The sequence below is a fragment of the Nannobrachium achirus genome (genome assembly GCF_963921795.1).
Source record: "Nannobrachium achirus genome assembly, chromosome: 22".
NCBI lineage: Eukaryota > Metazoa > Chordata > Actinopteri > Myctophiformes > Myctophidae > Nannobrachium > Nannobrachium achirus.
Window position 1 is genome coordinate 33064597 of NC_137829.1, and position 25610 is coordinate 33090206.

Consider the following 25610-nt stretch of genomic DNA (forward strand, 5'->3'; position numbering starts at 1 on the left):
TTGTGTTTGACCCTTTGGAACGCTGTGCACTGGGACTGAGAGATGGCAAAGGTCTCGACAGTTGTTTTGCGAGAGAACAGGGCCTTGTCAATTGCTTCATCAGTGAACCAATTACAGGTTGGGTCAGAGGTGAGGCGAAGATTTACGTCTGGCCGTGTCACCCAGGGGATTTGGGAGCAGGAACGCACAGCTGCCTCAAAGTCACCCGTCCGTCAGCAGCTGTAACTCATCTGTATCTTGGGCTCAGAAACCAGCCTGTGTTCCTTGTGGAATTAGCCGTGTCAGCCGGGCCGGGGCAAGCCGGTCTCAGTGGAATGGCGCGCTGCTCTGGACTAGGGATGGGACGATATATACGCGATATTATCGTTTATCATGACAAAAAACACTCACGATAATCGCATCGTGGAGATTACATTTTTAGTGATATCGTCCTCCATCAATGCACTGGGATCAATTCACCTTTTATTTGCCGAGCAGCATATTATCCGGTACCACTTAAACCCTTTATGAAATTGGTAAAAGGAACTTAATAATATACCTACTTGATACAGTATTTTTTTCACTCAATTTTTTCAAATGTTTTTTCAAATGTCTTTGCCAAAAAATAGCCAATCTACAAGCACACAACGTGTCGCAGTGCGACGCGTTGTGAGCTTGTAGATCGGCTATTTTTTGGCCAATGTTCCGCCCCGGGATAATGGATTTTAATTATCGTGCTAATATCGCAAATCGCGAAATTTCGTTTGTCACAATAATCGTGATATGACATTTTCATATCGTCCCATCCCTACTCTGGACGAGGACGGAGACCAAATGGATTCACATGTGATATTATTTAATAAAACAACGCATCCCGTGGGCGCTGTTTTTCCTGGGCATCTTATAAACATTCTGAGAAAAATGGTTTGTCTCTCAGTTGAGGGGGTCTCTCAGTTTGGGGGGGATATGTAGCCTAGCCACAGTTTTTTGTTTAGTTTTTTCCCTTTTTTTTATGGCAAGCTTTAGCTAAAATGAGTCATAGTTTCCATAAGGTCATTTTCTAACCCCTCGACTTCTGGCTACAACTGCTACTCCCCAAACACAGTATGTTATGAGTATTTCCATACAAGCCAGGGAAAAATCCATAAACTATCCTCTTTTCTTTTCCTTTTTTCTTTTCTGCATCTGCCAGATCGAGATAATCCCATGCTAGTTTTTTTTTCCCTCCCCCCTTTCTTTCTTTTCCCCTCCCCTCCCCCCCTGGTCTTTCCACGCTGTTTGCGTCTCAGATGTGTGCGTGATGCGGTTCGGGTGTTATCTCGCGGGTGTCTGGCGAGCCAGCGGGGCTGCGCTGAATGAGAACAACAGGAGGAGAGCCTCCTCGGTTGAGTCATGGCGGAGAGTACCAGACTCCCGTGTTTTAAAACCGAGGAGAGGAAACTGTCTGTCTGCCCCTGTTAGCTGACTAGTGGAAACTCCGGCTCAGGGCCGTCGCCCACAGAAAGGGGAGCATGCCTTTTGGTCGCTGTCACGATTAAACGCACGTCTGCAGAAAAAGCATGGAACCTTAGCTGAAAGGAGGGGGAAAAAGTGAACAACGTGAACCCCCCCCCCCCCCCCTCCCCACAGACACACACTCCTCCTGCACTGTCAAACCCCGAGTGCTCATTTAACTCACGTGTCCATTTGGTTCTGTTTGGACACTTTCAGAGCTACTCATCCATAATAGTCGGGGGATATCTTCAGAAATAGTGTCATATCCTGGAATAAATTCCTTACCAAAAAATGTCTTCACTAATGTTTTGTAAAGGTGTCTAGTAACACATCATGAATTCTGAATCAAACTAGGGTTTTTTCATGATTCTGAATCCATTGCAAGCATTTGTTTTGCATGAAAAACATTCCTTGGGCTAAAAACTGACCCCCAAAACTATGGTTTAGTGATGAGTCATCACTTTTCACAGTTTTGTGGGAGCCGCCTTTACCCCAAGGAATGTTTTTAGTGCCAAACAAATGATTGCAATGGATTCAGAATCATGAAAAACCCCTGGTTTGACCCCTCACATGCTAATTAAAGCATATTTATTTTGGTGTGTTTTTTCCTGTATAGTTAATTTAATGGGACCCCAACTTTCATCAGCTGTCACGGATGTCACGGAAACTGAATTTCAGTCTTTGTGATGTGTGTTACTAGAGACCTTTACAAACACATTGGTGAAGAAATGTTTTGGTAAGGAATTTATTCCAGGACCTTTTTTAAGATATCCCCAGCATAAAGGTCCATTTGGTTCAGTTTGTACCGAGTCAACACTGAGCATTTTACTGTGGGCTCACTGATTCCGTGGTGGATTTCTTTCTGTGGGTTTTCCTTCTTCTCGTAAAGACTGTTCCGCGAACCACACTTCTCTACCAGTAAATTTCAAACCCTGCCTAAATCACTCAAACCCCCAAATAGGACACAAAAAAGGAAAAAGCAGAAGTGACTTTCCAGTGGTGTAAAGTAACTAAGTACATTTACTTAAGTACTGTTACTTAAGTACAATTTGGATGTATGTGTACTTTACTTGAGTATTTCCAATCCTCTACTCCACTATACATCTCGGATCCAAATATTGTACTTTTACTCCACTACAATTAGTTGAAAACATTAGTTACTAGTAGTTACTTTGCAGATATAAATCATTATTATAAAACATACATTAATCCACTTTAGCCCTATTTTATTCCTAGGCTATTTGAACATAGCCGATCTACAAGCTCACAACACGGCGCGATTTGACACGTTGTGAGCTTTTAGACCTGCTATTTTCAAATATAACTTTTGGTACTTTAAATACATTTTGATACTTTTTTACTTTTACTCAAGTACATTTTTAATTCTCGACTTTTACTTGTAAGGGTGCACACACACCGAAATACCTATGAGAGTGGAATCCGCATTCCGCCAATGCATTTCAATGAGAATGGAGCAGTTTCATGCCAGTAGAGGATTTCTGCAAAAACTGCTCCATTCTCTTTGAAATGCATTGGCGGAACGCGGATTCCACTCTCAGGGTGCCCACACACCAAAATACCTAGAGTGGAATCCGCCAATGCATTTCAATGAGAATGGAGTGTTTTTTGCAGAAATCCTCTACTGGCAAAAAAAACCGCTCCATTCTCATTGAAATGCATTGGCGGATTCCACTCTATGTATTTTGGTGTGAGGACACCCTCACAGGTATTTTGGTGTGTGGCACCCTAAGGGTGCCCTCACACCAAAATACCTATGAGAGTGGAATCCGCGTTCCGCCAATGCATTTCAATGAGAGTGAAGCGGTTTCATGCCAGCAGAGGATTTCTGCAAAAAACCCTCCCTTGGGGTGCCCTCACACCAAAGTACCTATGATAGTGGAATCTGTGTTCCACCAATGCATTTCAATGAGAAGGGAGCGTTTTTTGCAGAAATCCTCTGCTGGCATGAAACCGCTTCACTCTCATTGAAATGCATTGACGGAACGCGGATTCCACTCTCATAGGTATTTTGGTGTGAGGGCACCTGATCATTGAAATGCATTGGCGGAACGCGGATTCCACTCTCATAGGTATTTTGGTGTGAGGGCACCCTAACAGAATATTTCTACATTGCAGGATTGGTACTTTTACTTAAGTAAAACATGTGCATACTTTTACCGCCACTGTGACTTTCCAGCTTTGCGGCTTACAGCTCAGCTCAAACACTAGCTGATGTGATGTTTTGTGTTGTCAGATAGGAGTATACAGGCAGAGTCAAACCTTGACATGCCTGGATGAACTTTGCCTTGCACATAATTATCCAGAATGCAACAGAAACAAAGAGAGGACACGCTGTCAGGAAGTCAAACCCTGCTATTATTCATTCGGCATAAGTAGACTCACAGTGTATCTTCTGAGACAGAAGAGCTTAATGTTTGCGAAGCCAGGCTATTATGTGTTTGAACTTGGTTTATTTCATCATCATTACATCGTTAAAATGGCCTTCTCAGCATTATCTCACTGATCTGGGTCTTGTTTAAGACGAATGGGCAGCAAACCATATTGCTAGTGTCTGTGGCAGGGGTCTTCAACGTTTTCAGGCCAAGGACCCCTAGCAGAGAGAGAGAGATGACGCAGGGACCCCCTCAACATATTGCATAAAAGTGTGATGGAGATTCTCATCAATTTCATAGATAGATTCATAGACTTGTTTGACACTTAACCACTTACAATCTTAAATCGTCGATACTTAGTAAACTTGACCTTTCACTCTGTACTTGATCTGCTCTTTTTTACCTCTACATCAAACCTATTTGTCAAAAAATAGCTGATCTACAAGCTCTCAACGCCTTGCAGCGCGAGGCGTTGAGAGCTTGTAGATTTGCTATTTTTGGCTAAAGTTCTCCTCAAGAGTATATGGATGCGAGGGTTCAAGTTATTCAAGCATTTAAAATAATGATCCTATCACACAAGGATTTGGCGGCCCCCCTCTAGTAACTCTGAGGACCCCCTAGGGGTTCCGGATCCCCTGTTGAAGACCCCTGGTCTATAGGGCTGTCACAATCTTTTACAAGACAATTTTACTTCTAATTGACCATTAATTGTCATACAAATTATTGCTGACCATTTTTGGCATTGAACATTGGAACTGGAACATACGACAAAAAATATAATTTCCTTTCGGGCTTTGTAAACAATGCAACAACACGTTGTGAGCTTGTACTGTAGATCTGCTATTTCGGGAAAATGTTTCAACATGGAAACGATTGTCCGTAATACTTGCGATTATCTCAAATAATTGCGATTAGGAGATAATATAATGATTGTGACAGGTCTAATTGCTACTTAAGGGGTTCTGTGATATGTACACACAGAAACAGTCTGTACTAGGCCACAGTGTAAAGTAACTACAGTAAGTACATTCATTAAAGGGGCACTCCACCACTTTTCAACCTATGTTCATATAATTGGTCCTGACTCAAAAATAGCTTCTTTTTTTTTTTCTCAGAGGAGGGCTGTGGGCAGGTCAGAAACACATCGTCTTGTGACATCATCGATTGCCAATCCAGCTTATAGAAACTGCAGGCTTTATATTCCTGAAAAGTTGCAATTTTAAAGTGGAATAATATCTTTTTTCAAAAATATTGATACTTTTTTTTTTTTTGGAAAATGATGATGTCACAAGACGATGGATTCTGAACTTTCCACAGCTCTCCTATGAGACTTGGACTGAGTAGAAACAAATTGTGATATTTTATCATGAACATTAGTGAGGACCTATTATATGAAGACAGGTTGAAAAGTGGTGAACTACTCCTTTAAGTACAATTTTGAGGTATTTGTACTTTACTTCTACTCTCCACTACATCTCGGATCCAAATATTGTACTTTTACTCCACTACATTTATTTGAACTTTAGTTACTAGTTACTTTGCAGATATAAATTATAATATTATAAAAACATACATACACCACTTTAGCCCTATTTCATTTATAGCCGATCTACAAGCTCACAACATGTTGCATCGCAACGAATTGTGAGCTTGTAGATCGGCTATTTTCAAACATTTTGTTTGGTACTTCATCCCCAAAATGGCTTTTTGTCTATTGATTACTCATGCCATGCTTGCAAAATCAATAGGGGAAAAAAAGGTACATTTTGATGCCAACACTTTCATACTATTACTCAGGTACATTTTTAATCCCAGACTTTTACACATAACAGAATAATTCTACATTGCAGTGTTGATACTTTTACTTGAGTAAAATATGTGAGTATTTTTTTCCACCACTGCTAATAGGCCACACCAAAATACAGCTGCTTGGGGAGAGATGGTGATGAGCGCTATGGGACAGGAGGTTGTGTTCTGCCACTTCCTATGAGCCACGGTGGAAGGTCAGCGACTCTGGTCAGGAGGACTGGGTGTCCTGCCAACATGTGTGCACATGTTAAAGCGCTCGTGTCCATCTGTTGCCGGAGTCTGTCTGTGTGTGTGTGTGTGTGTGTGTGTGCGTCCGTGCGTGCGTGCGTGCGTGTGTGTGCGTGCATGTGCGCGCACACGTGGATTAGAAACAGCGTGTTTATATTTTGCTTCCACACCACACGCATGTGTTACGTTTTGGGGCACTTTTGTAGCAGGAAACCGGAGACTCAAATCTTTGTTTATGTGTTTGCGCATACGCGCGCGCGTGCGTGTGTGTGTGTGTGTGTGTGTGTGTGTGTGTGTGTGTGTGTGTGTGTGTGTGTGTGTGTGTGTGTACGTACGTACGCATGTTTATGTGCAAGATAGACGTCACGTGGGTCAAATGGCAATAGCAAATCATTCTCAGCCCTTTGTATTAGCCTGCTCTTTTAGGATTCCAGATGGTGTTCAACACTGAAGCAAAGCAAGACAATTCTAGAGGGTAACAAAAGTGCAGACAAATCCCCCCCAAATATGTATTTACAAAACATTAGGTTAATTACATTTGAAAATGGCCGAGCTACAAGCTCACAACTGAACTCACGAGAGCTTGTAGACCTATTTTTAGCTAAGAGATTTGGTGTAGAGGGGAAAGGGTAAAGGGACCAAGTACAGACCCCTCGGGGGCCGCAGTCAACTAAGTATATAGGGTTTTAGTGGTTAAGTAGGGAAACATCCGATTGGTTCCAAGCTTTTAGATTCATTTAATAATCAGCTATATTTTAGAGGGTTGTTAAAACAAGTTAAAACAAAGCTCCAACCCATAACCTTTATGTCCTCCCCGGGATCTGAACTCAGCTCTCCCATGTGAGAGACCAAATGTCTACCACCCAGCCGAGAGGCAGCACCCATGTGTCTAAGGGAGATATTGCTGAGCTTGAGGCAGTACTACTTAGTCGTCAACCAGTAGGGTCTTTTTCTCAATGGAAGGAGACCAGGCCATGTCCAACCACTGCATACTCTACCACACTGGTTTCCAAGCAATGGGTCGGGACTCAGGACCCATTTGTGGGTCGCAGACACATTTTTATGGGTCCCTTAAGCTTTTGTTTCCTACATTTTGTTTCAAAACCTTTTCAAAAAACATTCCCCAAAAACCTAAAAAATGTCATGTATAAGTAATTTCATTAATACAAGAAAAATCTAAGAAATTCCATAAATCAGAAAACAAATGTTTAAGAAGTATAGTGAAAATAGACGATCTACAAGCTCACAATGTGGCGCGAAGCGACTCGTTGTGAGCTTGTAGATCTGCTTTTCACTAGTTTGGGTCCCGGGCAAACGTTTGAGTCTTGACCTAAAAGGTTTGGGAACCACTGCTCTACCATACAGATTGATTCAAATAATATTAATCATTGAAATAAGTTCCAGATTGATTTAAAAGAAGTGAAACATTTTGTAAGCACGCAAATCTTATGGGGATCCCTGACACAAGATGGGGCTCCACAACTCAACACACGAGTGCTTGACATGAAAATGTTTTAGAAACACAGATTGATGGTATTCTGAACATCCGGCCTCTAGCTCGGTATGTAGCAGTAGTACACGTGAGCTCTGGATTGATCCCGTTCCAAGTATGAGTCTTAAGTCGGTCTTATCTATTCCGGCTGGGTCTGCACAGTGAGAGGCTCTCTTGTGCGCGTTATCGTTGAAAATCTGATCCCATCCATTATTATTCCAGATGGTCTTGGGATATTGCTCGCACTGACTGAAGTCTTTGGTCATTAGCCAGCCGTAATTGATAGCAATCTTGAAGGGCAAGCCGCTATTAACCCAAAGAAATGCAAAGAAAAGGGAAGTAGTGGATCACATTCCCATGTGATACATACCGTATTTAGCCTGGGCCTACACTACTATATCGTCGTTGTCGGGTGGAAACCTTGTATGTCCAAAACCGTTCGTTTTTATCATTTAAAAAAACGAAACTAGTGAAAACAGCCGATCTACAAGCACACAACGCCTCGCACCGCGAGGCGTTGTGTGCTTGTAGATCTGCTGTTTTCACTACTTTTGTGCGACGGCCTTGTATGATGAAGCAGTGCTTTACTTTGCGAAAAAACGTACACATTTGAAACTTGGAGATACGAGGTTTCTGCCCGACAGTGACGATATGTCATGATGGTGCGCTTTGGTGTACAGGATGATACAATGGATGCCTGAACATTTAGGAAATCACAGGGAAGGTCAGCCTGGGGAGAGTATTTTTTGCAGGTCTTTCAGTCCGAGTGTATCAAAAAAGCAACTGGGTTAAGCACCGTTGGTCCGACCAGTTTAACATTCACCAGGTTAGCATTCACCAGCGTCGGCAGGTTAGCATTCACCAGCGTTAGTTTTACGGAGGTTAGGGTTAAGGTTAGGTTTAGGTGTATCTCCGTCCCCCAGACTTTCGTCACCTCCGCGCAGCCACTCACAAGCTTCGGATCTGCCTTAACCCAGTTGCCTTTTTGATACACTCGGACTGAACGACCTGCAAAAAAACACTCTCCCGGTCAGCCTGGTTGAGCAGTATGGACTATATGCCAGGGTTTCCCAAAGTGGGTGCCGTGGCACGCTAGGGTGCTGTGATGCCAGTCCAGGGGTGCCTCAGAATACTTATTGATAATGAATCAATATCACTTCAGTAAGTTTAACCACTTAAGAGCCTCTATGCTTAGTAAAACAGACCTGCTGAGTTCTTATTCCATCGACCTCAACTCTCTTCACCAAAAATAGCCGATCTACAAGCTGTGAGCTTGTAGATCGGCTATTTTTGGTGAACCTCCCCCCCAGAATATAGATGCTGGGGTACAAGTGGTTAACCGCGATTATAAAAGTTATTTTCAATCTGTTCTGATGGAAACGGATATTTCTCTGTGACATACCGTATCTCAGGTGGAAACATTTGCATGTTACGTAGCGTAATATGACATAAGATTTTAAAAATGTACAGTGTATTTCAGGGGTGAAAAGGTCATTTACAGGGGTGCCCTGAGTCAAAAAAGAGTTTGAAAACCCCTGCTATATGGTATTGCAGCCTCATTCAACTAATGATCATAATTTATAGCACTCATTTGACGGGGTCTGTTAAACAGATGGTCGTGCCGTGCCAGAGGGTCAACGTCGTGCTTTTGAAGTTCCCTCGTAACACAGCTTTCACGTCGCATTGTGTGCTGTTGATTTAGCTTTTCCCTGCTATTTTTGAAAAAGTCATGAAAATGTGTGCAAATCTTTGAATATATGTATTTTCAAAGCGAACGGTTGTAACTCAAATTTTGCTTCTGGGTGGTCCCTGGAACTAAATATTTTGAGATGCGGGTCTGTGGCCAAATAAATATCATTTTGGGGGTCCTTCACATGAAAAGGTTTGAGAACCTCTGACATTAGTAGTCTCTCAAGAACAGACTAACTGAGCTCCAGTAAAGTGAAAAGGACCTTTTCTTTGACGATGCCTGGCCAGATTGCTGACATAGAAACATAGGTTTTTTCCAAAAATCTTAGGATTCAAAAGACACTTATAGAATCGTCTCAAAATTTTAATTTTCACGATTTTTCAAAAATAGCAGATCTACAAGCTTGCAGCGCGGCACTCGGTGCCGCGCTGTGAGCTTGTATATCTGCTATTTTTTTATATTTAAAGCATAAAATATTGCGTCATAATGTGTTCAGGCCTAAATGGGTTAAACGTTGAGAAGTGACCATCGTACGACAAAAATACAATCCCGAATCTAAGTGCTTAATAAGGAACGCAATGTCACTCATGTGCCAGGCTCATTAAACGCAAATATCCCTGTCACACACGCATGGAGGTGGTCGGCATGCAAATAAAGGCTTTTTAGCTGGAAGCATGTGGCCTTTGGCACCTTGCCGAGCGCAGCCTGCTATGAGGTTTGACATAGACATACATCCTCCTATAGCCTTCCACGTGGTTGGGATCAGATGCCTTTGCCCTGACAAGCGCAGCTACCTCTGAGGCAGCGTAAACACCTCTCTGACACCCCCTCCTCCCATCTCAGTAGCCGAGGATGCAGGGGCGTCGCACCAAATTCTGGGCCCTGGGTAGTACAAGGATTCACTGCGGGCCCCCCATGAATGTTCTTCATATGGGGATAGGGGGGTTTAACCCATTTAGACTGGGAATGCATTATTACGCGTTATTTTGCGCTTTAACTATTGAAAAATAGCAGATATACATGTTCTTCATATGGGGATGGGGGGTTTAACCCATTTAGACTGGGAATGCATTATTACGCGTTATTTTGTGCTTTAACTATTGAAAAATAGCAGATATACAAGCTCACAGCGCGGCACCGAGTGCTGCGCTGCGAGCTTGTAGATCTGCTATTTTTATCGTGAACATTTGTGCAAGTCTTTGACCTGAAATGTCTTATAAATCCTTCTGAGGTTTTTTGAAAAACCTATGTTTCTATGTCAGTGGTGCTCAAACGTTTTCATGTCAAGGACCCACAAAATGATATGTATTTGGCCAGGGACCCCCATCTCAAAATATTTAGTTCCAGGGACCCCCCAGAAGCAAAATTTGAGTTACAAATGTTTGCTTTAAAAACACATATATATTCAAAGATTTGCACACATTTTCACAACTTTTCAAAAATAGCAGATCTACAAGCTTGCAGCGCGGCACTCGGTGCCGTGCTGTGACCTTGTATATCTGCTATTTTTCAATAGCTAAAGTATAAAATGATTAAGGCCCCTCCACCATGGGCCCTAGTAGCTCAGTCCCACTCCCCCCCCCCCCCCCCCCTCCTGTGACGCCCCTGTCTGTCTCTGTACAGCCCTCCTCTCTCCTCTCTGTGGGCTCATCAACCTGGGATACCTGAGGTTTGAAGCGCAGGGGTGCCACCTACTGTTTATAAAAAGGAACAGGTAAAAGCTTGAGGGCCACCAACCAACCACAGATCTGACAGATCTGGACTCAGATTTCGGGGATCTCTAAGCTTGGGGACGTTCTGGCTGTTAAAGCCACCAATAAAACATCCGACCCCCAGAACAGTGGCCAGGGGCATGGCGCTATTGTAAATTCATGTCTTCTATTTCTATGAACACAATGTAGTTTCACAAGTGGAAAACACAAGTCGAAGCATGGGTCTTCAACAGGGGGGGTAACTAGAGTTACTGATCCTCCAAATCTTGGTCCTCCAAATCTTTGAGTGGTAGAAAGTTTTTTTCTCCTTTTTTATATTATATAATTATATATCCATATCCATTGCGTTGTGAGCTTAGAGATCGGCTATTTTTGGCAAAGAGCTTTGGTGTAGAGGGGGAAAAGAGCAAAGGTCAAGTTTATTAAGTATTGATGGTTCAAGTGGTTAAATATCTGAAAACACAAATTGACAGGAATCCAAAATACACTGATGATTGTTCTGTCAAATGATGAAACTACTGTATATGGAATCTATGAAAAGGTTGTGGGGGTCCCTGTTTCATCTCTCTCTCAACTAAGGGATCCTTGGCCTGAAAACGTTGAAGACCCCCGAGTTAAAGCGTTGATGGATCAGGGCCATGTCTGCCATGTCTGCCCATCCCCATTTCTCTTTTGTCCAGAACGCGTCTCAAACGTGTTTGTTGCAAACACAGTTTTCTATAAGCTCCACTTCACGGTGCACCCCTGCTGACCTATGTGCTCTCTACGCCGCGAGTTATTTGTTTTGTTAATATTTTAAACCCTTGGTTGTTACACAAAATTAACCACGTTTCAAAGTGAACGTGAGTCGGGGTTATTTGAAACGCTGCCTTTCGGAGGAAATTAGCTCATGTCTCACAGTGGGGGGAACTTTACAACAACCAAGAGTCACCTTTTCCACAACCTTCGCAGCCTGACACATCGTCTAGAGCAGAATGGAAGCACATGTTTCGCGTTAAAGAATAAGATAAACAGCACTGTATACATATCAGTTAAACCACATGAACCCGAGCATCCCTATTTTGGGGCCAAAAAAAAAAAAGGGAAAAAAGAAATAACTCAATGCGGTGCACTGCGACTGCTGCAAGCTTGGCTGTAGAGCAGGGGTCTTCAACAGGGGGTCCGGGGCCCCTAGGGGGTCCTCAGAGTTACTACAGGGGGTCCTCCAAATCTTTGTGTGATAGAAACATTTGTTTTCTCCTTTTTTATATTAACCACTTGAACCCTAAGCGTCCATATTCGGAGAACTTTAGCAAAAAATAGCAGATCTACAAGCTCACAACGCCTCGCAGAACTTGTAGATCGGCTATTTTTGTTGTAGAGGGAGAAAAGAGCAGACTAAGTACAGATTGAAAGGTCAGGTTGATCAACTACTGACAGTTCAAGCGGTTAAATATCTGAAAACACAAATTGACATGAATCCAAAATACACTGATGATCGTGCTGTCAAACGATGAAACTATATGATAAGGTTGAGGGGGTCCCTGCTTCATCTCTCACTGAAGGTAACTAAGGGGTCCCTGGCCTGAAAACATTGAAGACCCATGCTGTAGAGGGAGAAAAAGGAGGGTACCAAGTAAAGACCCTGGGGGAAAACAGTCAACTCAGTATAAACTAGGGTTTGTAACTTGTAAGTGGTTAAATAGAGAAAGATCTGATTTGTTGCTACAGTAGTATAGACCCCTGGAGACTCTGAGCAATGAAATAATAGGGTTTTTGTGGGTAAGATACTTGAGATACTTGACACTTGAGAAACTGCTGACATTGCATTGCTGTGCTGGGTTTCATTCTGTGCATGGCATTACACTCCTCGCATATTTATCTGATATATGAAGGCTGTGTGAAAACAGAAGAAAAGAAAAACACTCCAAAACATGAGTAATGAAGTAAAGTCTGCAATGCCATTTACAATTATTCACTTTTGGCATTGTGTTGGCTGTAATAAGCTTGTAATCTGGCAGCAGAGTTTCTCCTCAAGGCAGCTGCTGTAAGTGAAGAATGTATTCATTTACTTGCCTGGCTGAAGTGATTAGCAAACAGGATGAGAACTTTTTTTTTTTTTTTTTGCCAAGATCTTGCAATCTTACCTTTTTGAAATAGCTTCTGATTAGGCCAGTATGGTGTGAAGTCACCCGTTCTCCCAGGGATTCCTCGTAAAAGACCTGGATAAAGGTTAAATAAATGTATAATTTAAAACTAATTCAGAAAATCAAACACATGGATTTGTTGGGAGGGTGGAATATTTTCTTAACCACTTTTATACATCTTTTGTACAACAAATAGCCAAAATACAGCAGCCGAACTACAACAAGCTCACAATGCACCGCGACAGGTTGTGAGGTTGTAGCTCGGCTATGTTACGCTATTTTTGAATTATAATTTGTATCTCGACACATTTTGACACATTTGGCCAAAATGCCCAGGGTTAATACATTTACATACATAAACATATCAAACGCTATACATTCCCAAAAGCAGATGTGTGTGTTTCCGTCTGACTTGAAGCAGGGATAAAACATATCCCCACCAGTGATTAAAATAATAATACTAATGACAAGAAGGTGGGTTATGAAAAGCATGGAGTCACCCCTCCTCATCCAACCAGGGACGTGCTGGCCATTGGGAAAAGCGGGACAACTCCCGAACGGCCGGTTCATTCCAGGCCGGCCATTAGGAAATAAATGTCGGGCAGAAACCTTGTATCTCCAAGTTTCAAATTTGTAAAATGTTTTGCAAAGCAAAGCCCTGCTTCATCATACAAGGCTGTCGTGTTGTGTGCTTGTAGATCGGTTGTTTTCACTATAGTTTAAATCATTTTTAAAATGATAAATACAAAACAAACTGTTTTGGACATAAAAGGTTTCCACCCGACAACGACGTAAATATAACTTATGTAATTGGCCCACTGGCTTGTCACTTTGTCACAAATCTTTGAGTAGCAGCAGCAGCGCTATAGAGAGAGATCTCTCTCTATAGCGCGCAATGAGGGCCTCCCCAACTCTTTTTCCCGGGCTGAATCAGGGGCCCAGCATGTCCCTGCATCCAACCCTGAGCAAACAGCAACAGACACACTGTGTGCAGTACCTCTCTATACCTCGCCCCTGGCTATGGCTGAGTGAGATAATGTTGCTTCAGAATTCAGTGGAGTCAGCAGCTATCTCATTACACAGAACTTGGCTTTATTGCGGCTAAAACCTTTGTCCCGTCTTGCCTCCGAACCTCATCAACTAGATGCACGTCAAAATGAACTTCTCCACTGTGCTTTCCCAGCTGTGAAGTTGTCTTCGCTTGCGCATGACAGACTATTCTCCGCAGGGCATTGTTTTTAGGTGTGTGTGTGTGTGTGTGTGTGTGTGTGTGTGTGTGTGTGTGTGTGTGTGTGTGTGTGTGTGTGTGTGTGTGTGTGTGTGTGTGTGTGCGCGCGCGTGTGTGTGTGCCGTGTACAAAGTGGAATAAAACAAACACAGTGTGTGCCAACGATAACCAAGGTTAGCCAAAGTGCACTGGTGACTGCAAGGATGCAAAGCTCAATGCACTTTACCACTTACAGTAAATCCTATACACTTATAGTTGACCAGGGTCCTCGGGGCTCTATACTTGGTCTGATCTTTTCTTTCTTGTCTCTACACCAAAACTCATTGAATATTTGACCCAGAATAGGGATGCTAGGGTTTTTGGGGGCAGCCATAGCTGAGTATGTAGAGATGCTGAGGGGTTTTCAGAAGGTCACCGGTTCGACTCCTGGTCATGGTTGGTGTGTCCCTGAGCAAGACGCTTAACCCATAACTGCTGGGTGAAGCTGACATTTGATTTCCCCAGCGGGATTATCAAAAGGTCTCTACAAATTGTGGGGGAAAAAAAGAAAAAAAAAATGTAAGTCTGTTTTAAGAAATCTGCTGACATGCTGGTCCTCCTGCTGAGAGTGGGAGCGCCCCTAATAAATTGTGATTGTGTTACAACACTTCTTAAGCCTTTCTTTCTCTACGGAATTCAGATACCTGTGGTGACACTCTCAGGTGTGAGTTTGTCTACCAACGTGCGAGAGAATGTACACTCACCAAACTCGAATAAAAGTGAAAAGAAACAAATCATGCCGCGTGTAAACATTCGCCTTTTGCTTCAAACTCGACCCTCACTACTATGCTGCAGCTATCATTATTTCTCACCTGCGACGTGGCTTCTCTGTGCGTTTCAGGAGATGACTTGGGCTGCACGGCCGACGGCCAGACGTACACCAACAGGGACATCTGGAAGCCGGAGCCATGCCGGATCTGTGTGTGTGACAACGGCCAGGTCCTCTGCGATGAGATCCAGTGCGACGAGCTCAGCAACTGTGAGAAGGTGTACATCCCCGAAGGAGAGTGCTGCCCTGTGTGCCAGGTGGATACGTCCGGCGGCACTGGAGGAGGAGGAGGAGGAGGGGACCAGAGACCTGGTGAGTGAACCCAAAAGTACAAGTTAACAGTTCTGCTGCCGTTGAAGATCCTCACCGGCATTTAAAGGGTTAAAATCATGGTGCCGTTGACGGTGAGCACCGTCAATCTTACTGTATTTACAGTAAATTAATAATAAATTAAAGCTGCAAGCAGCAATGACCGGGCCCTCGCAGCTCTACCCACGTCACAAGGCCAGCAGCCAATCAGAAACCAAACAGGAAGTCAACCATTTCGACTAATTAGTGGCGTTTTGGCCCATTTTTGGCCGTTATCACGGGTCGCACTTTAACGATAGTTTAAAGTTTTTCTCAAAAAAAATTTTTGAGAAAAAAAAATTTGAGAAAAAAAATTGTTTGAGAAAAAAAAATTGAGAAAAAAGATTTTTGAGAAAAAAAATTTTTTGAGAAAAAAAAAGTTTTTGAGAAAAAAAAAATTGAGAAAAAAAAAATTTGAGAAAAAAAAAATTTTGAGAAAAAAAAATTTGAGAAAAAAAAATTGAGAAAAAAAAATTTTGAGAAAAAATTTTTTTTGAGAAAAAAAATGTTTTGAGAAAAAAAAAATTATGACACCAGCCGCAAGTCTGTACGACAAACTGTTCATGAGTTATAGAGGCACTTCCTGTTTGGTGAAGGGCACTTCCTGTTTGGCGAAGGAAGCGTCAATTAAGGTTAAGGACTCTTAATCAAGTCATATGATACCAGCCACAACTCTGTACGATAAACGGTTGAAGAGTAACAGCCAAAAAAAGGAACAATCAAGTATGGACCAATCAGAAGAGGGGGCACTTCCTGTTTGGTGAAGGAAGTTTGACCCTTCGCCACGGGCACGCCGTTTTACGAAAACTCACGATTTTGATAACTTTTCATCGTTAAGGTGTCTTGAGTATGCAGAGCGAACTTGAAGTTGATCTGATTAACCCCCTAGGAGGAGTTCGTTAAAGTGCGACCTGTGAAAACGGCCAAAAATGCGCAAAAACGCCACTAATTAGTCAAAATGGCTGACTTCCTATTTGGTTTCGGAAGTGGCGCCAAGAGACTTTTTTGTGAGTCCGGACATGATACAGGTGTGTACCGATTTTCGTACGTGTAGGTGAAACCGTATGGTGGGGCTTGAGGCACGAAGTTTTGTAGGGGGCGCTATTGAGCCATTAGGCCACGCCCCCTTTTGATTATTTTTAAATACGAAATTTTTCGCCACTTGTGATGTGTGTGCAAAGTTGCGCAACTTTTGGAGTACGTTTTGCGGCTCAAAAACACGATTCATTCGGCGGAAGAAGAATAATAATCTTTGCAAATACAATAGGGTCCTCACACACTGTGTGTGCTCGGGCCCTAATGAAGTAAAATTCATATTAAGTGGCAGCATTAGTGTTAACTCCAGCTTAGGGACGGGGCGATAAGCGATATGCACTGGGTTCAATTCACCTTTTATTTTGCAGAGCTGCCTATCCGGTACCATTTAAACCCTATAATTAGTATTTTTTTCACTCTATCAAAATTAATGTCTTGGCCAAAAAATAGCAGATCTACAAGCTCACAACTTTGTTGTGAGCTTGTAGATCTGCTATTTTAGCTTGTAGATCTGCTATTCTTTGGCAAACAGTTCACCCCAGGATAATGGATTTTGATTATTGTGATATTATAAATCGTGATTTCTTTTGTCACAATAATCGTGATAATGAAATGTTCATATCGTCCCCCCCGGGGGGGGCGGGTTCTCGCCATGTTAGTCAAAACAGTGCATTTTTCAATCTGTGATAACTATGGATTACAAATGACTTGTGTTATTAGTTATTAGTGTGTCCGTGATCGATCGGGGGATCGGCCAAAACATTTGAAATATATTCTGTGACTACTTGAAAAGTTAAGGACAAAAACTAAAGACAGGTGGCAGTGGTTAGTAATTTGGTTAAGAATTCTTGGCAGTGAATGAGCTTATCTGTCTGTCATTCAATGTTATACGAGTTTCAAAAAAGGATCTCAATGTAAATAAGCTGTGTGCTTTCCTGAGCATTATCCTTTTAGTTGAACTTGTACCAGCGAACTGTACATTTTCCTATGCAATAAACACTTCAATCAATCAATCAAAGTTAAATGTTCTCCCCAGTTAGCCGTTCTACTTCACTCCCTTTCGCCGCCAACAACAGCTGCTCCACTGCTGTCTGAACACACCATGGTTCTTTAGATCAGTGGTTCTCAAACATTTTCTGACAATGTTTGGTGCCGGGGACCCCCCAGAAGAGAAGATCTGTTCAGAAAGAAATTAAACACTTTCGATATGTTTGTACAATTTTCAGAAATAGCAGATGTACAAGCTAGCAGCGCTTCTATATCTACTATGTTTTTAAATAGCCAACGTTGATAAAGTGGTTAAAATGATTGTGATGTTATATTCGGTACTTTTACTGGGGACCTACTGGAACCCCACCAAGGACCCCTGGGGGTCCCCGGACCCCACTTTGAGAACCAGGTTAATGTGTAGACCTGGCATACTGTGTATAGTTAGTTTAAATGTAGGCCTACAGGTTATAGATACATTTTTATTTTTGTATTATTTTTTTATATATATTATTTGGACTGATGATAGGTTCTTGGTTTACCTATGATGATCCTAGATTACTATGTCTATGCATTTGATGTATTACCTCGTCTCTGGTGTTTACCTTGATTACAGTAAATCGCTTTGGATTAAGAGCTTCTAATGCTAAAATTGTGAGCCATTAAGGTACAGTAGTGCACTGTGAGACAAGTCCAGCTGTGTGACAGCGCACGCGCACACACACGCGCGCCGCGCAAACACGCGCGCCACACACACACACACACACACACACACACACACACACACACACACACACACACACACGCGCACACACACACACACACACACGCACACACACACGCACACACACACACACACACACACACACACACACACACACACAGCTCAGTGAGAACTGTTGCACATTGTTTTTTCTGTTCCGTTTATGCTTTATTATTGCTTTTGTTAATGATTGATTGATTGATTGATTGAAGACTTTATTAGAAGTTTGCATAGGAAAAGGTACAGTTTCATGACGGTACAGTTCACTGGTACAAGGTCTACTAAAAGGAGATCCATGAAAAGACTAAGCTTATTTCCACTGGAAACCATTTAATACCTCAAAATTGTACTTAAGTACACTAGTTGAGTAAATGTACTTAGTTACTTTACACCACTGCTTAACCTGTGTTCTGCCATGGCGTTTCTAGACAGCATCATATTTAAATGTTTTTAATGTTTGCCCTACAAAAGGCAGAGTGCAGTAACTACGTTTTCTGACACACCAACTTATTTGTGTTGCCCAAAGGTCAAGTTAGCCTTCATGATATTGGTGGATGAACATTTACCTCAAGAACAGATATACAATCAGTATAATATCAATTATATGCCTATATCTCATTTGGCTGACCAGTTGTAACACTTTTAAACCAATTTTTTAGTGAAATTCTTGTACGTAGTTACTGCTCTATGCCTTTGTAGGGCAGTTTTTGAGCGGTGGTCACACCGTCTCCATAGCGTGGCCGTGTGTGTAGGTATGTATGTTTGTATGTATGTATGTATGTATGTGGGTGGGTCTGTATGTAGCCTCAAGCCTGTGGTGTAGTACCTTTTATGGCCACACATGTTAAGGGAGGGGCGCTGTTTTCAGGCCATGCCAGGCCAGGCACACACACACGCACACACACACACACACACACACACAGGGGGGAAGGGGGGAGGGGTTGGTGGGTAAGAGGGTGCTGTTGAGACTAGCCTGGGGGGGGGGGGTTGGTGGGTAAACCACCGCTCAGTTCACACGGGTGTGATTTTTTTTTCAATGTCAAGTAATGTTTCTTTATATAATAGTGCTCAAGAGACCAATAGCAACATGTCTATGTTATGTCAATGTTATATGAGATACTTTTTATTTATTTGACAACTTTAGTTACTAGTTACTTTGTAGATTCTGATTATTACTACAAAACATATAAACCACTTCAGCCCTATATTTCGGCCATTTGAAAATAGCAGATCTACAAGCTCACAATGCGTCATGATGCGATGCATTGTGAGCTTGTAGATCTGCTATTTTCAAAAGATGTATTTGTGAAATGGGACATTCAGCATAACGAGTAGCCTATACTTTCTACTTTTGGTACTTTAAGTACATTTAGATACCAATACCTTTGTACTTTTACTCAAGTAAATGTTGAATTTCCAGACTTTTACTTGTAAGCATTCCTATTAATTGCAGTAGGCCAGTAGCCTAAATGTGAGTACTTTTCCACCACTGAGGTTAAGCCAATTAACTCAGCTTCAACAACATCAAACAACAGATTCTAAAAATAGAACTAAATACCTCGTTGGCAGCTTGTAATGAAAAGACGGTTCTTCACAGTCCTTTAAAGTCTTTAGAAAGCGGCTCCGCTTTGCTTTGGCTTCAGATGTAGTCTAAATTCTAAATTCTAACTTTGAAAGAACAACAAAGAGCCTCTTCTAAGGTAAACAGTCCATCAATGAAAAGGGTACGTTGAGTAGCAGCAGGAGAATTTCAGTTCCGCCCTGTATTGATTCATACAGTCTACTAGGCCTACTACACTTTAACCTCACATCAAATAAGTTGTTTGTTTGTTTCTTCCACGAAATTATTCATCTTTTTTTTTTGTATTTCGTTTATGCAACAGCAGCAGCACTAAAGGTAGCTAGGTCTGCCTCAGGTCCCCCACCTGCTGAACACGTGTCCCGTCCAGCCAGTAGGGGTCGCTATAGTGCATCTATAGCACACAGTGGTTCCCCAAACCTTTTCTCTGCAGGCCAAAAAGAGAAATCAGACGTTTGCACGGGACCCAAGCCAAAACTATAGTGAAAACAGCAGATCTACAAGCTTGTAGATCGTCTATTTTCACTAATCACTACTTCTTAATTATATATTTATTTCATTGTGTGGAATTTCTTAGATGTGTTTGTCTGTTTGTTTGTTTTAAAAAGTATTAGTTTTAAAAAGAATCTTCTAAAAACAAAAGATATTTTGAGGAGGGGAAAATTCTTTGAAATACATATATAAAATGTAGGAAAATAAAATGGGATTTTTACTCCAGTCGCGCCCCATAGAAATTGGTCCGTAAGTGGCCCACACATGGGTCCCGACCCACTGTGTGGGAACCACTGATTTATATAATACCAGGATATACAAACCCCTGCCAGCTTCCCCCATTAACACTGCCAAGTGTGTTTGGTATAGCGCCCACCCAAGCCAGAGGCACCGATGCCAGGAATCCCAACCCGGGCCTCTGTGGTGGTGGGAACCCATGCAGAGCTTCTTTAGGTCCATGTTAGACTGATATTTGTCAAACAAAATCACGCGTTTGAGTGGAAAGATGAGGGTGATATGTGTTTATTTAATAAATGGAACAAGCTATTTGCGGTGTGGTGGTCTGAGTCTGGTGCTGTCACAATGCATTTTGGGAACACTGTTGGAAGGAAGACGTTGTAAAGAACTAATATCAAAAAAATGTTTGAAACTGAGAAAGAGCCTGCATGACACTCTGACAAGAAGTTTGACAAGCATTTCTGCAGACATCATCTGGAATTTAATGTACAAAGTGTCAGCTAACAGCCTGACGTCATATAGCCTACTTATAAGCTCATCAGGCTGTTGTGTGTTGACAGATGTGAATAAAGTGTCCATTTGCTGAAAATAGCAGATCTACAAGCTCACAAGCTTGTAAGTCTGTGCTTTGTTTGATCCAGGTTCCCAGACCTTGTCAATAACATGCAATGTTTGGACTCTTGTGGACTGAATACTCATGACACTGACATACAGTAAAATACTATTATGCTTGATGTTTTGTGAATAATCAATGCATGAACTCAACTAACGTGAATATTCGTGTGCTTTCCTCACTGCAGATGGTGGTGGCGGCAAAGTCTATAGGGTAAGCTTACTGGGAAATTGACAGTCAAAACAGCATCATTGATTCACTATGGCCATCGCTATGACATGCAGTGTGAAACATCTAGAAAACTCATCACCAACAAAATTGCTATCATAATAATAACTGTAATTTCATTGCTATCATAACATCTAATTGTTTCTTTAGGGTCAGAAAGGCGAGCCTGGAGATGTGCCAATTGTAAGTGAATGCTATGAATAAACTCAAATAAACAGTCAATATAAAGACAGAATCAGAGAACTAATTCTAAATCTTCGTCTAATTGTGTTTTGACAGGTGACAGGGATTAGGGGCCGTCCTGGAGCAATGGTGAGCCTTTCTTTTGTATTTCCGACCATGTAGCTGTCCCTAAATACAGTTCACTGAAGACAGAACATCCAACTACACGAGTTGACACTAGATGGCATAAGAGCACACTTTCAAACGTATACCTAACTTCACCTAAAAAGGACTCTGGTCTCTGGTGGTGGTTGAAATGTCCACTGAGTATCCAGCAGCATGTAATGCCATTTATATGAATGCTGCCCCGATGGCATGGCTATATGCCTGTGTTAGGAGCGAATGTTTTAATTGGTTACTGTTCCATTCTTTATCACAGGGTCCCCCCGGTGCAGCAGGAATAAGAGGAGACCGTGGACACAAAGGAAGGCCTGTATGTCGCATTCACAAGTCTTTTCTTTTATTTCTTTTATAAAGTGAACCTCCTTGAAGGCCTCAAACAGATAGAACGAGGCGAGGCATGAGAATGCAGTACGTTTACATTGGCACTCTGACAGCATAAAAAAAACAAGCTCTGGATTCAGATCTTAATAACTCTTTCATTGCGGCTCTGACTGAACAGAACCCTTGACTATTTATTGTTGATCCTTGTCAGAAATGCCAAGGATTAATGCCCTACTGCATTATTATTTTTTAGTTTGGGGATTTTTCTTCCTTTTCTTTTTTTTTCTCTTTTTTTTAATGGTGTGTTGATTTGGATAGGGGTCACACAACATGCTGGCATGCAAACTTACATTATGGCTTCTGGGCTTTCAGTATAATCTTCGCTACTGCCTAGCACCAACGCGTGGTGATTATTATTATCTACTACGATCAATACATTTCATAATTTGTTTCTACACCAAAGCCTAACTTTATACTTACATGATGCGGAGAGGTGCCCTGCACTAAAGAATAGGCAACGTGACGCATTTCAATCTAGTAGATCTGCTATTTCCGGTGTGCAACACCAGCACACAACTAAATTAGGCGTACCGTAGGTTTTTAAACTGTCTTGGAGTCTAATGGGCTTTCAGTCAGCAGCCACACCTGCTGTCTGAGAAGCTAATTGCAATGCTGGTGGACCACTGCCTGGTGGCCTGGATACCTGCAATACTGCAGGGTTGCTAGTCCAATGTGCTAGTGTGCAGCACGGATGCACCCCAGGGCACAGTTGGGGCACACCGCCAACTTCCGATTTCATCTCGTGTCACCTCCAGAATTTCTTAAATGACATTGTCAGCCCGGCCGCATTACGGGGGACAACACGGACAAACATGACGCCCTGCACGGTGGAGAGGTTTGTGAGGTGGCGTGACACTATCCACAAGTTTCCAACGTCCCATCGTGCATTGCGCAGAAGGTGTGCAACAGCTTCCGTCGTTGCAGCCAAGTGTGATCTACAAGCTCACAACGGTTGCATCTGCAACGCAACGTGAGCTTGTATGTCAGCTGTTCTCCGGAAGTGTCCCACAGATAATGCTACGGTAAATTCTCGTGTAAACAGGTGGATAGTGACAGTAACCACCTCCGGCTCAACGCAGGCAAGACCAGAGCTGGTGCTGGACTACCAAAATAAGGATTCCCCCCTGGGTCCCAGCACCATGTGCGGAGATCATGGATGCCTACAAGTACCTACAGTATAGGCGTTCAGCTGAACAAGCAACTGAACTGATAATACGTAAGGGTTACCCTATGTTTTAACAGCGGGCAACAGCCAGCGACTCTGGGCTATTTTCATGTTTTTTGGGCGACGTTTTCCACTATGGCCTCATCGCCTGCTCCCGTTGACAAATAACGCACTTCTGGAAAATACTGCCGAAGCTCAGGTTTCGCAATTTGTGCAACAGGATGCTGCAGATGTTCTACCACAGGGGTCTTCAACAGGCCAAGGACCGCTTAGCTGAGAGAGAGATGAAGCAGGGACCCCCTCTACATATTGTATAAATGTGTGATGCAGATTTTCATCGATTTCATAGATAGATGACTTGTTTGATAGCACTGTCATCAGTCTATGTTGGATTCATGTTAGTATTTTCAGGCATTTAACTAGTTAAATTGTCGATGCTTTGTAAACGTGACCTTTCACTCCGTACTTGGTCTGCTCTTTTTTACCTCTACACCAAACCTATTTGCTGAAAATAGAATAAAGAATTATCCGATCACACAGGATTTGGCGGCCCCCCTGTAGTAACTCTAAGGACCCCCTAGGGTTCCCGTACCCCGTCCCCCTGTTGAAGACCCCAGTTCTACCGGTCTAGTGAACTCTTCTTTGCAGTTGCATGCTGGGGGGTTACGGGAACGTTGGGGACTGTTAACAGGCTGGTGAAGGCTCTGTTGTCGGTGCTAAACTGGACGGTGTGAATGAGGTGGCAGAAACGAGAACTAAGGAAAAGCTGGAGGCTGGCCAACCCCTACCACCAAGAAAACAGAACAGTACAACAAAACACTCAGTCAGTCCTTTGTGCCGGTAGCCCTGGGGCTTTTCAGTGCTCTTTTTTGCCCTTTTTTTGCCCTGCTGATGCCTTTTTTGCCTATATCTGTCCTGTATCTTCTTTTACATTTGCTGCTGTTCTGCGATTAACGACTGAATTTCCCCCACAGGATAAATGAAGGCCTATCTAATGATGGGGAAACACATAATGCGCAATCACTTTGTCGGATTCGGACAAATTATTAATAGATCATACAAATTAAGGGTTAGCTTTATAAATGCTGATTTCATGGGAAAGAGATAAACACAGGAACAAAATGAATTATTTAACACGCTGAGATATACCGCGCCCAGCAAACAAAAACAGACCATGAAATGATAAATGAATGTGCTGCCCACAGGATACGTAATGTTGGAGTGTTAATGCAAATGGAACCAGCATTTTGGGGAAGGGAACATTTTCTATCCTGATTTATTAGCACGCCGGCTCAGCTGTGCTCTGCCCCATACACATTTCACGACTCTCAATTAAATTCTTAATAAACACAACACAACGAAAGCTCCAGTGTTTATTTAATCATTTACAAGACGGACACATTCTCGGACTGACTCTGCCAAAACAAAGCACTTGGGGAACTCATTGTGTCAACTTTGAAATAGATTGGGATTGACGTGGTGGTTCTTGTTTCTGATGCGTAGGGACTGCGAGGCTCCGCAGGTTACGATGGAGAGCCCGGTGTTCCAGGTCAGCCCGGAGATTCGGGACCTCCAGGACATCCAGGTCCAGGAGTGAGTTTACATTACGATACACCTAATGCACCCAGGAGTGAGTTATTAAAAAATGTTGATCTACAAGCATCACAACACATTGTGAGCTTGTAGTTGTAATAAACCACTTTCTCTTTTCAGGGTCTTGGAGCCCATATGGCAAGCGGTTTTGATGAGAAGTCAGCGGGACAGATGGCCATGATTCCCGGATCAAGGGTACGTTTTAAACTGACGAGTGTATGTCACGCTTTACGAAGAAAATACCTATTTAAATATAAAGCTATGGACCCTGAACACACGAATAAAAAAAATAAATCATCAATACTTGAACAGGAATGTAAAGTATTTCAAACAGAAGTCACCTTCATCCCCAGTGCTCTATACTTGGTCCTTTCTCCCATCGTTTTTGTGAGGTTAAGGTTAGGACTAAGATTAGGGCATAGTTTGTGTGGTATTAAGATTAGGTTTATGCATAGCTTTTGTGGGGTTAAGTTTAGGGTTAAGGGTGGGGATAGGCATAACATGCGAAACCCTCTGAAAAAAAGAGAGTCCCATATGAGCACAGGCCATTGCCTTCCTACAAAGCGTATTATGGAAAGTGTTGGAACACAGAGAATAGCTGAACATTGCTGAATATTGTATTGATCGATGGGGTGAATGGATGGGTGATTGGAATGAACACTTGGGGGAGGAGTGGGAGACTCACCCCTCGGCCATGGTCCCACAACCACATATACTGTAAACACGCACACTTGATGACCGAATGGAACGACGGATACAGTACCGAACAACCCCACCAATCACAATAAACATGCAAACCATTCTCCAACTCACACAATAAGCACGATCAACACAAAACCCAAACAATGTGTGTCGGCACGTGCCCCAAGGCATGCTGGGAAATAC

The 25610-nt window shown here is 42.5% G+C and overlaps 1 protein-coding gene across 1 annotated transcript in view; it reads left to right on the top strand.

Annotated features, from left to right (window-relative positions):
* The window catches only part of LOC308308367 (uncharacterized protein), an 87511-nt gene that overhangs the window by 23928 nt on the left and 37973 nt on the right, over positions 1-25610 (top strand). Inside the window, exons 2-8 of the mRNA XM_080753792.1 lie at positions 15032-15271; positions 21201-21226; positions 21392-21424; positions 21521-21553; positions 21843-21896; positions 24636-24725; positions 24846-24920. Coding sequence (XP_080609918.1) covers positions 15032-15271; positions 21201-21226; positions 21392-21424; positions 21521-21553; positions 21843-21896; positions 24636-24725; positions 24846-24920 — 551 coding nt within the window. The remainder of the gene's footprint in view (positions 1-15031; positions 15272-21200; positions 21227-21391; positions 21425-21520; positions 21554-21842; positions 21897-24635; positions 24726-24845; positions 24921-25610) is intronic.